The sequence below is a fragment of the Nerophis lumbriciformis genome, linkage group LG05, assembly GCF_033978685.3.
Source record: "Nerophis lumbriciformis linkage group LG05, RoL_Nlum_v2.1, whole genome shotgun sequence".
NCBI classification, from domain to species: domain Eukaryota; kingdom Metazoa; phylum Chordata; class Actinopteri; order Syngnathiformes; family Syngnathidae; genus Nerophis; species Nerophis lumbriciformis.
In genome coordinates, this window is record NC_084552.2 from 49,754,399 (window position 1) to 49,767,282 (window position 12,884).

The 12,884-nt window shown below is 38.1% G+C and overlaps 1 protein-coding gene across 1 annotated transcript in view; it reads left to right on the forward strand.

Annotated features, from left to right (window-relative positions):
- The first annotated feature begins 463 nt into the window (after nt 1-463).
- The window catches only part of LOC133606200 (hepatocyte growth factor-like), a 55,558-nt gene continuing 43,137 nt past the window's right edge, over nt 464-12,884 (forward strand). Inside the window, exons 1-4 of the mRNA XM_061959861.2 lie at nt 464-615; nt 11,358-11,520; nt 11,592-11,704; nt 12,064-12,178. Of these exons, the coding sequence (XP_061815845.1) occupies nt 549-615; nt 11,358-11,520; nt 11,592-11,704; nt 12,064-12,178 (458 nt within the window). The 5' untranslated portion in view covers nt 464-548. The remainder of the gene's footprint in view (nt 616-11,357; nt 11,521-11,591; nt 11,705-12,063; nt 12,179-12,884) is intronic.

Sequence of the window (12,884 nt, forward strand, 5' to 3'; positions counted from 1 at the left end):
CAAAAAATAGTTTCTCAGTTCGAACATTAAACATCTTGTCTTTGCAGTCTATTCAATTGAATATAAGTTGAAAAGGATTTGCAAATCATTGTATTCTGTTTTTATATAGGAATTATCCGGATCACCATCTGGATTCCTTTTCTTTTTAAGTAATCTATACTATTAGGAAATTGGGCCTGTGTAGAGGGTGTTTTGAACGGTTGTGTTAGGGAGTTTTTTCGCTGCCAATTACGATACTTTTCCTGGATTTGTGGACTAGTTTCACATCCAATTCGTATTCCCAGTTTACGTAAGTGTTGGTTTTATTTTGAAAGTCATTACCGGAAGCGGCGCGCCTCCACTCTCCCGCACTCTAGCGAGCTTGACGCGCGCGGTAGTGGCGCCTCGGTGCTGAATAAGAGCAGGGACTGCCGTGAAGTGGGCGGGTTGAACCGAGGACGCGGAGTCTTCTGGCGGACATCAGCCACGCAGGACGTCACATCGAAGCATCCCGAGTGTGCACACGCAACCTGCTGCACGCACGCACGCACCCACGCCTCCAGTCCACCATGATGAGGACGCACGTATGGATTTACCAGGCGCTGGTGTGCGCGCTGCTGGGCATGCTGCATGCAGGTAAGACTGATGCTCACCTTTGCTCTCACTCTGTGTGCATGAGTGCTGACTCTTGAATCTGCACTTTCTCTCCCAAGTTCTGAATGAAGTCTTTAAAGTTGTGAAGGATAGAGAGTGAGGGTGCGTTATTCAACAGTTAATAAGTGTTTGGCCCAAAGTTAAATATTTTCGCATTAGCTGCTTTTCCCCATTAAGAGGCCCCTTATTTCCCTTTATTTACCAGTGGATCATGGACCCAAAATAGTTTAATTGAACGCAGTTAAAAGCATGAGTGCCTTGAGCTGGTTTTACTTCTTTTTTTTTAACCTCCACTACTGTAAATAAATCATATTTAATATTAAACAATATTAATATATACCTACACGCCATTAAAACAACACTTTTGCAGACTTTCAGGTGCATGCCAGAGCAGAATTTTAGCCAGTCAGAAACTGGAAGAAAGTCATTTTGTGGAAAGGAGAATATTTACAATTTTAATAAAATGTCAGTTTTTGATCACAAGATTTTGTTTTTAACTGTCATTATATATTATTAGTGTATATTGGTTAAATATTACACCTGGTTTATCATATACGGTTTAGCAGTTTTGAGTGGTTTACTAAAAATGTATAACAGAAAGGGGAAAATCCATAGGTTAAAGGAGCAAATATTATATATTTAAAAAATCTAAACAAATAATCAAATAAAACGTTAGAGTTAATACAACATTATACCAGGTGTACCTTACTTAGTTTAGCAGTTTTCATGGTTTTGCAAAAAAAAAAAATTATGTAAAAAAAAAAAGGGGGGGGGGGAAATATAAGATTCCATAGGTTAAAGGAGAAAATATTATATATATTTTTTTATGTAAATAAATTATTAGGTAAAACAGTTAAAAAATCTAAACAAATAATCAAATAAAACGTTAGAGTTAATACACCATTATACCGGGTGTAGCTTACTTAGTTTAGCAGTTTTCATGGTTAAGCAAAAAAAAAAAAATTATGTTAAAAAAAAAAAAGGGGGGGGGGACATATAAGATTCCATAGGTTAAAGGAGAAAATATATATTTTTTTAAATGTAAATAAATTATTAGGTAAAACATACAAATGATTAAAATATAATACCTGGTGTAGCATACATAGTTTAGCAGTTTTGATGGTTTTGCAAAAAACAAACAAAAAAAAAAACAGATACAAATAAGAAAAAAAAAAAGGAGTAAAATTGGCACATTCTGTTTTATAATAAATAATAATAATAATGTATCCACATTTTTAATAAAGTGCCTTCCTTTTAAAAAACTGTAAACTATAAACAGGATGTATACTCAAAAATAGGGGGAAATTATTTAATTGAATAAATTGGCAATTGTAAAAGAAAAAAAGAAAATACTGTAAAATATTAAAAAATATATATATCAAATCCTTAAACCTGACCCCAGTGATCTGTCCAAATTCTCCATCGTGGATCATAGGTTATCAGGACATCTGCCCCTGTGGACTCAATCGTGCCAACCGTGACCCCTGAACCCCCAGGGCCTCTCTTTGGGGCGGATGAAAGTAAAATATCCGCTTCCTTGAACAACTTTCTCTCTCTTGGAATTTGCTCTTATTGTTTCAAAAGTGGGCCTAAGTGTCACTTCCCCTCTGGTAACCTTCCTTATACTTGTGGAGATAGCGCTGGCAAGACGTCGGCGAGGCGAGTAGGAAGAGCCTAAGTGAAATGTAATTGGGCGGCCTGGCCAGACATGAGGGCTGCAACAACACTGTGATGAGTGCCAGATGTGCTCCGCTACAGCACAAACATTCATCGCAACAAAAAAAAAAAAAAGCCTCCAAGTGAAGTGCGACCACCTCGGATCGTGTCGCGGCCCCGCTTGTAAAGCGTCGTAACTTAAGTCCACATTGTAACTGTAGTGCACTCAGGGTGGAGCTCTTTGCCTCCCCCAGCAGGTGGAAATGAGTTAAAACGCGGCGGTGTCCTCCCGGTGAACCTCCTCGTCTGCACGTTGTCTTCGCGCTGGTTTGGTGTCGTCCTCGCGCAGCTAAACTAACTCAGCGGAAACAAGACAATGTTTCACTGTGCTTGTCACTTTTACGGCGTTTACTCGTGCCATGTTTTCTCGCAAGACTTTAGAGGAATACATCATGTTAAGCACTGTATTAGCCTCCAATCCACTTCTTGCTAGCTCGCAACAACACAGCAAATCATTTGAAAGTTCCCATGTGGCGGTTTAGGTCAGTGTTTCTTAACCATATGGCCGGGGCCCATTGTTGATCCCTGGAGGGTCTCCAAAAAATATGTTTCTGATCTGTGTATGGGCTGCGGCGGTACTCAGTTGTAATACACTTTTACACCACTTGTGGCAGTAATGACAATCTCAAACAAACAGAAGAAGCCAGGCATTTCTTAAAAGTGCTGTTTGAAACTTGCTCACAGGAACAAGTTTCAAAACCAAAAATATAACAAGAACACCAGCGGCTAATTTGTGTTACAATTAGTGATTTAACAGAACACATTTGTTTGACAACTATCCCTTGTGTGGTGTTCGGGTCTGTGGGACCCGTTTTCATTTTTTATTAAAAGAAAAATGATCCAATGAATTAATTTTTCAAACTGAGACTCACTGACTTTGGCTCATTTTCTGTGAAGAACATATATCAGAATACATATTTAATGACCACACACCATACACCCACCCTACACATTTCTATTACATATAAGATGTCCGGGTCCACTGGACCCGCGGCTAATAGAAGTGTGGAAATTTATGTTCTGTGTACCACACGCACCCAACACACACACACACACACACACACACAAACACACACAGCAGGCCTAGACAGGAGGAGGACAGAGTGTAGGTACACAGAACATCAGAGGGTCAAATGTGCGAGAAAATGAGAGCAGACAGTGTTGACAAACAATGTTGCAACCTTGTGTGGGAACCGCAGGTGCAGAAACACAAAAGAAGAATCCCTGTGGGATGCAGAAACATTTTCCGTGCAACGTTCATATTGTAGTCAGCGTTTGTGGGTCTGATGGACCCGTTGCATTTTGTGGCTTTTAATGCCTCACAATCAAACACTTTTATGTTAAAATACTGAACAGATGTTTATTGGGATAAGGTAAACATCTGTTCATTATTTTAACATAAAAGTGTTTGATTGTGAGGCATTAAAAGCCACAAAATGCAAGGGGTCCATCAGACCCACAAACGCTGGTTGAGTAACAACAATATGAACATTACACAAGGGTTATCTTTATTTTTCACAATTACCCAGTTTATGTAATAACACATTTTTACCAGCCCCCAAAAAAACATTGGTGTTAACGGCGGTCACTCATCCGGTCTCGTCAATACGTACGCGCAGGGACTGCGTGCACACATACAAAAGCAGTCCAAAAGAAACAATAACCAATTTGCAGTCATGTTATTGTTATGATATAATATACATTCAATGGCAGCTAACGCTAGCTATCCAAATGGCTATTATTAGCTAACAACACCTAAAGCTAATGCGCGTGCATTTGTTACGTACGTACGTAATTATGTCGTTACGTACGTACGTAATTATGTCGTTAACGTACGGGAAGCCGAAAGAGGGCGGGATAAACTGTGTAAAATACATTGGAAAGTTGGCACCGTTTAGGCATCTGTGTAAATGTTGCAAACAAACCCTTTATAATATGACTAAAGTGGTGAAGCTGTATTACAATTTTCCTTAAATTTTATTCACAGTGTATTTAAGAAACATATATGTTATTCTAATTCATTATTTCTGTCAGGTTCAAACACTTATGACATCTATTAAACAAGACAAGAAGCAAAGAATCAAACAGAGACAGAATTCAATTTGGCTCGGTGAGGAGAAACGTGTACATCTGTACCCTTGTACAGTGTCATTACGCTCTGCCGAAAGATTGCACGCCTCCTCTTTTATTTGGACTTTCCCTGATTACATGGCAACAGCTGTTTCTAAAGGGACGGGGGTCGTAAACAGTCATCGCCTTTGATTACAAAACAGTTCAAAAGAAAAGGTCGGTTCAAAGAAAAGATCGTAAAAGAGTTCAATGAAGAGGTGCCTGGAACTTGGGCAGATCCTGCTTTCTCTCCGCTTTGTAGTTCTCGGGTCAAAACAAAATCTTTCTGTGGATTACAATACATGAAAGAAACAGAACACCTTCATGTTGCTTCCCAAGCTACACAGTTGAGTTTTACAAGCCTTCTTCTTGGTATGTTCAAAGACGGCTTTTGTCGTTTCGCCGGTAACTCAAGGCAACACAAAGTTTTGTTATAACTTAGATACAATTATTCTGACAATTTCAGTTAAAAACATTTTTTTAGCACTGTGTAATTGTACGTAATTGTATTTTTCATCAGTTTTTATGAGTCCCTTCTTTTCCAGTATATTTAATTAGTATTTATTTGTGTAATCAGCCTGACGCATGCTTTCATATCATTTGACAAGGTTCATCCTGTTAGACTATAAGTAGGTTAGTTATAACTATTGAATACCATTAAATTCAAGAGTAAGATTACTAATTTAGTGTTAATATTTAAGTGGTGCCCCCAGCCCCTCTGTATAGGACAAGTTGGGCCCTGAGGCCAAAAATGTTAAGAATCCCTGGTTTTGGCGCAACATCATTTAGAATGCAGTCTGCTGAAAACGATGGGAAGTGCCACTCTACCTAGCAACTGGCGCTGTGTTCAAAGTTGGAATTGCCACAAAACACATTTTGAAATATTCAACACTCTACTGCCATCTCGTGGTTAAAGTTGATAGTGCACCCCCCAATTCGTCACGGTTCATGTGTCAGGTAAACCGCGACCAAGGGGCCCATATTGATTCCCTTCCGACTGTAAGATATCATAACAATAGCAGGCTAGCAGTTTTATTCAATAGTGAGTCGGCCAAAAGCTGTGTTCTTTTCTGACGTTTTACGATACATTCTTTTAAAATCCGTAAAAAAAAAACTGATGAATTCCATGTTAACATTGGGGGGGGGGAATGGCATCTTTTGACATATTTTGTTTATTTCCACAAAACGACATTAATATTGCTAAATATTTTAAGAGTCACATTAAGATGTCAAGAAAATACGAGGATAGCAGTTTAGTTTAAAGGGGAACTGCAATTTTTGGGGGAATTTTGCCTATCACTCACAATCTTTAAGTAAGACAAGAACACATATGTTTTTTTCTTTTTTGTATGCATTCTAACTCTTAAATAAAGATTAGAAAAAGTCAGTTAGCAATGGAGTCAAAGGGGTTCACTCCATTCCGCCTATTAAGCTTCCATCAGGGTATTATATAAGTATGTAGGTAATGCAGTAACAAGCACATTCATAATAACATGTAATATTTGTGTTTTCTGCTCATTTTAAGCATACGGCGTCATATTAATTTCACAAACGCATCACAACGTTCGCTTCTCCCTTCAACAACAACAACATCACTGCTAATCATGACTAGATTATTACATTACTTTGGGACAAATGATGATGATCGAGAACTTTATATTTTTGAGCGTGGATACACGGAGGATGAGCTACAAGTTTTAGAAGCTGCGTAATAACCATATCATGTAGCAGTATTGCTAAGTCCTCAACAAAAAATACAAACTACGAACATAATAAAACAATCACTTACTGTACAATGTCTGCTCTCACTGAGATGCCGACTGATGGGATGTTCATATCTTCTCGTTTAGATGAAGAATTAATCATAATCCTCATAAAGGGTTTAAACAAACGAGTGTTTTTTTTTGTGTGTGTCTTTCTCTCCATCTCCGTGTTTAAATTCAATGTTGAAGTTGACCAACTTCACGGTTTATGGCCACACCCTTCTACTCTCCAGGTGAGAGACATCATTTATAATCTAGAATAAACTTTTACCAGTATGTCAATATAGCAGCATAAGCTAGTTAGTGCTTTGTGATCAGGGTGTGGCTAAAAATAGTTTGTCTGCGTCAGTGATTATAATAACAATATCACTTATACTTGGTTAATATCCAGGTGACAAGATGTAAATGGAGTATTGTTGGCATTTTTGGATGTTTTTTTGGGGGCTTTACAGGCAGAATAGTGTAGTCCTTTTAGCTGCATTGTATTTTAGAACTTATAATGCATTAAAAAAAGAAAAACATATGTGTTCTTGTCTCACATAAGGATTGTGAATGACAGGCAACATTTTCCCCAAAAAAGCAGTTTCCCTTTCAACAGTGAGTAATTCAAAAATTCCAATCTAGTTATAATACAGTCCATTCGTACAAAGTCTGTAAAAACTGCCAAATTCCATGTTAACAGTGCAAAGACAGTTGTATCTTTTGACAAGACTTTGAATCTATGTCAATATTGTTAAAATGTAATGTAATCTTAAGATTTTAAAACCATGAGAGGCTAACAGTTTTTTTCAACACTTAGCCATCCGAAAACTGTATATTTTTTCCAATGTTTTATAATACTTTCATACAAAAACCATGCTAACTGTGAAAATAAAATACCATTCTATTTCGTATTGTCTCAAAACTATGTCAATGTTAAGATGTTGACAAAATACTAGGCTAGCATTTTTGTGTGATCACTTGATACAAATTGTAATACATTCGTAGGAAGTTTGTGAAAAGCGCTAAATTCCATGCTAACAGAAAAACGTTGCTTCTTTTGACGTGACTTTGACGCCATGTTGATATTGCTAAAATGTAGTAGTAAGTAAGATATAACAATAGGAGGCCTGCAATTTTGTTCAATAGTGAATAAGCTGAAAATTGTGTTCTTTTTAATTGTTTTACGATGTATTCATATTAATCCATTAAAAGAAATCTGATGAATTTCATGTAACAGTGGGAAAAAAACTAGCATCTTTTGACATCTTTTGTTACTTATTTCCTTAAAACAACGTTAATATTGCTCAACATTTTAAATGATACGTTAAGATGTCGAAAACATAAACAGTTTAGTTTAACAATGAGTAATTATAAAATTCCACACTATAATACATTCGTACGAAGTCTGTAAAAACTGCCAAATTTCATGCAAACAGTGCAAAGAAAGTTGTATCTTTTGAAAATACTTTGCAACTATGTCAATATTGTTAAAGCAGTGTTACCTGAAGATATCAAAACCATAAGAGGCTAGCAGTTTTGTTCAATAGTGAGCAATCCGAAAACTTATTTTCTGACGTTTTACGATACTTTCAAGCCGTTAAAGAAAAAAAAATCTAATTCCAGGTTAACTGTGGAAATAAACTAGAATCTTTTGACATCTTCTATATTTCTTATTTTCTCAAAACTCTGTTAATACTGCTAAAAATGTGATGTATTAAGATGGCGGCAACACTCAGTAATTTAGAATATTCTAAAGTGATTATAATACATTTGTAGAAAGTCTGTTAAAACTGCCATGCTAACAGTAGAAAAAGTTGCTTCTTTTGACATGACTTCAACTATGTTAATATTGCTAAAACATGTGATGACTATTAAGATATCAAAACAATGTAAGGCCAGCAATTTTGTTCAACACTGGATAAGCCGGAAACTGAGTTGTTTTCCAACGTTTTATGATACATTAATTCAAAAATTGCTATAAAAAGAAAAAGGCAAATTTCATGCTAACAAAACAATGGAAAGAAACTAGCATCTTTTGAAATAATTTTTCTTATTTCTTCAAAACTATGTAATATTGCTAAAAATGTTAAATGTTCAGTGAAAATGTCGAGAAAATACAAGGTTAGCTGTTTAGTTTAGCAAAATTTGGGATGTTTTTTTTTGGTAAACTGGCAAATTTAATCCCAACAATACTTTTAGAAATCTCTTGACATATTTATGTAATTTACAAAATATATTGAATGTTGCGATAAAAAATTAAGTGTTACGCTTATTTATCTGAGGCTAATGTGTGTTATATACAGTACACTTATACTGCATGCGAGATCAAAGTACACGTTTCAGTCTTTTGCTCAAATTTAGCAATAATTTGTCGTCTTTTTTTAGACAACGTATTAAACTTTTTATTAAGGTGCAGAACATCAAAACGGTTGCAAAAACTGCTGCTTTACGTATCCGAAAATTATACTATATTGATTTTTCTATAATATACAACAGATAATTCCATCCATCCAAGAGATAATTACTAAAGTGGGGAGTGACGAGAAAGAGTTGCAAATTCCTGGAAAATCCTGCAAAAAAAGGTTACATAAATTAGTCCATTCAAATAAGCCCAACTCGCTAATGTTTACATTTAGTTTAAGCACATATATTTGTTGTCCTAAACATGTTAATGATTTGGTTAAATTTAGTATACATTTTTCAGAGAACAAGTTCAAAATTGGTGTTCTTTGCTTGCTAACTATGATAAATCTGTCGGATTTTGTACAAAACGTACATTCTCATGAAGTGTAAAAGTGTCAACAAAGTTGCATTGTCTGTTTTGGTATCCTCTCAAAAATGTGTAAACTTTACACACAATTTAAAATGTAACCTAAAAAAAAAAGGGAAATCACAAGGCTAGCTAGCTCATGTTTTTTGCATTTAGCTTCACGTACGATTCCCTAAACCAGGGGTCACCAACCTTTTTGAAACCAAGAGCTACTTCTTGGGTACTGATTAATGCGAAGGGCTACCAGTTTGATACACACTTAAATAAATTGCCAGAAATAGCCAATTTGCTCAATTTACCTTTAACTCTTTGTTATTATTAATAAATAATGATATTTATCTTTGTGGAAACACTGATCATCTTAATGATTTCTCACAATAAATATATATAGAAACAGATAAATATCAATATGCAACACTTTATTTTTATATTTTCTCTAAGTGCACATTTTTCAAATTGAACATTTTCAAATGATCACTTTTAAGACAGTCTTGTGAAACCACAATATCCCATTTTAACTAGCTAGCCACTAACATTTTTTAACAAATCATGAATTACTTTGCACCATGTTTGTACAAATAATAACTCATGTAAAATACAAAAGTCAACTCTCAAATTTTTAAATAAATCATGTCACACTTTGAACTGGACACCAAATCTGTTATCTGTTTCTTTGTCAGTTAGTGAAGACCAAGTCTTTAAAATATTTTCTTGGATTTTCAAATTCTATTTGAGTTTTGTCTCTCTTAGAATTAAAATGTCGAGCAAAGCGAGACCAGCTTGCTAGTAAATAAATACAATTTAAAAAATAGAGGCAGCTCCCTGGTAAGTGCTGCTATTTGAGCTATTTTTAGAACAGGCCAGCGGGCTACTCATCTGGTCCTTACGGGCTACCTGGTGCCCGTGGGCACCGCGTTGGTGACCCATGCCCTAAATACAGTATAAATGCTAAATCTTAGGTAAGATGTTCATTTAAACCTTAAAGGGGAACATTATCACAATTTCAGAATGGTTAAAACCATTAAAAATCAGTTCCCAGTGGCTTATTATATTTTTCAAAGTTTTTTTCAAAATTTTACCCATCACGCAATATCCCTAAAAATAGCTTTAAAGTGCCTGATTTTAACCATCGTTATAAACACACGTCCATTTTCCTGTGACGTCACATAGTGAAGCCAACACAAACAAACATGGCGGAAAGAACAGCAAGCTATAGCGACATTAGCTCGGATTCAGACTCGGATTTCAGCGGCTTAAGCGATTCAACAGATTACGAATGTATTGAAACGGATGGTTGTAGTGTGGAGGCAGGTAGCGAAAACGAAATTGAAGAAGAAACTGAAGATATTGAGCCATATCGGTTTGAACCGTATGCAAGCGAAACCGACGAAAACGACACGACAGCCAGCGACACGGGAGAAAGCGAGGACGAATTTGGCGATCGCCTTCTAACCAACGATTGGTATGTGTTTGTTTGGCATTAAAGGAAACTAACAACTATGAACTAGGTTTACAGCATATGAAATACATTTGGCAACAACATGCACTTTGAGAGTGCAGACAGCCCAATTTTCATCAATTAATATATTCTGTAGACATACCCTCATGTCAGCAGGCCAGGGAAGCTAGGGTCGATAGTCTTCTCTTGATCATCTTCGGTGGCATAAGGGACGGTAGAAGCGGTGTGAGCCAAGACATCCAGGGGGTTTAGCTCACTCGTCTGCGGGAACAAACTTCCGCCATTGCTTGCCGTGCTACCGAGGTCCTTTGTCCCTGAATTGCTCACACACTCCGGCAGATTCAATGGGGGTCTGGCGGCAGATTTCTTTGACTTTATCGTTGGAAATGCATCTGCTTTGAGTGTCGCAGGATATCCACACATTCTTGCCATCTCTGTCGTAGCATAGCTTTCGTCGGTAAAGTGTGCGGAACAAACGTCCAATTTCTTGCCACTTTCGCATCTTTGGGCCACTGGTGCAACTTGAATCCGTCCCTGTTCGTGTTGTTACACCCTCCGACAACACACCGACGAGGCATGATGTCTCCAAAGTACGGAAAACAGTCGAAAAAACGGAAAATAACAGAGCTGATTTGACTCGGCGTTTGAGAAAATGGCGGATTGCTTCCCGAGAGCGAATATTAGAAAGGCGTTTAATTCGCCAAAATTCACCCATTTAGAGTTCGGAAATCGGTTAAAAAAATATATGGTCTTTTTTCTGCAACATCAAGGTATATATTGACGCTTACATAGGTCTGGTGATAATGTTCCCCTTTAATGGAAATGATTGTATGGGCCGATTTTAAGGACAGTGTTAACATAGATTGTTATTCTAGCTCACAGTTACTCGGCTAGGCGCTAACGTTGCGCTGTCGTGCTCTTGCAGGCGACTTCAGAAAGAGTCGCCAGTCTTTGCAGCGCTACGAGAAGTCCGAAAACCACCTCCTGGTGTGCGCGGACTGTCCTCAGCCGCCTCTGGTGAGGAAGAGCCGCTCGCAGGAACACTGCGCCCGTAAATGCAAGAAGGTGAAGAAGCACTTCAATTGCAGGTGAGCCGCCGGCGCCCGTCCTTGGACTCGTGTCTGCTGGTCACGCTCCGCTGACGTCTTCCTGTCTGCAGGGCCTTCAACTTCCACAAGCACAACAGGAAATGCCACTTGCTTCCCTTCGACCGCTTCGGCCACGGCGTGCAAAAGCAGGCCAACGCCAACTTCACGCTGTACGAGAAGAAAGGTGAAGCACACGTGACTTTCTTGTGTTGTGGAGACGATACAGGTGCATGGGGACATGTTGACACAACAAAAGCACCCAAAGAGGCCACGCCTCTTCTTAATGCGAGCGTAAACATGCATTCTGCTGCAGGGGTGTGTAAACAAGCCTGCAAAATATTTGTTTACAGTCTGAGCATGGTGGAATCTTGCACTTTGAAATGTGCCCGGTGACTTTTAATCAACATCCTCTTTTGGGAATAACACACGAAAAAGCTCCTCATGACCATACATGGGCAACGTGTGATGAGAAAAGTGTGCAAATGAGTGTTTAATTGGCCGAAGAATGAAGAGTATCACAGTTTTCGTTTCCCTCCGTCTCAGATTATATAAGGGAGTGTATCATGGGACCCAAGGACAGCTACAGAGGGAGGAGGTCTTGGACCAAGTCAAACATCACTTGTCAAGCTTGGTCTGATAATAACATCAATGAGCACACGTAAGTACAGTACTCCCTTTCCTCGTACGCACAAAAGTCATGGGAACAACTGGAGATGCGTGTACACTTTGGCTTCGAAGGCTGTTTTACCAGTCAGAAGACGGAAGAAAGTCCCTTGCGGAAAAGGCACATTGCAGATTTTCACCAGAAAAATCACACAACATACCGTATTTTTCGGACTATAAGTCGCAGTCATAGTTTGGCCGGGCTCCAGTGCGACTCATATATGTTTTTTTTCCTTCTTTATTATGCATTTTTGGCAGGTGCGACTTATACTCCGAAAAATACGGTATACATTCTAGCGTCCAGTGTTTACTGAGGCTTTTAGAATGAAACACCCGCCGCCTGCGAATAGACTGACCAATAAAAAGGCTAAAAAAAACTATAGTATGCCTCTCACAATTTCAGTTTTACACCTTAAAAAGTGTAAAAATACCCAATGGAATTTTTACTTACTCATCATCATCATCATCGGCGGTCACTTGAACGAGTATGACGATCCTCCTGGTAGGGGTGTATCCCTTTATGGAGGATGCCTGTGCCTGATTTAGTTTAACGTGGGGAGACTGGTGCACAGACAGTCACCACACGATCCTTGACAGAATCGGGTCAGGGTCCAGTGGCATGGAGTCCAAGACGACCGGAGACCCTTTTCTGCTGCAGCCTTCTTCCGCCATCGCAGCCATTGTGGTAGTTCTTAAATCTA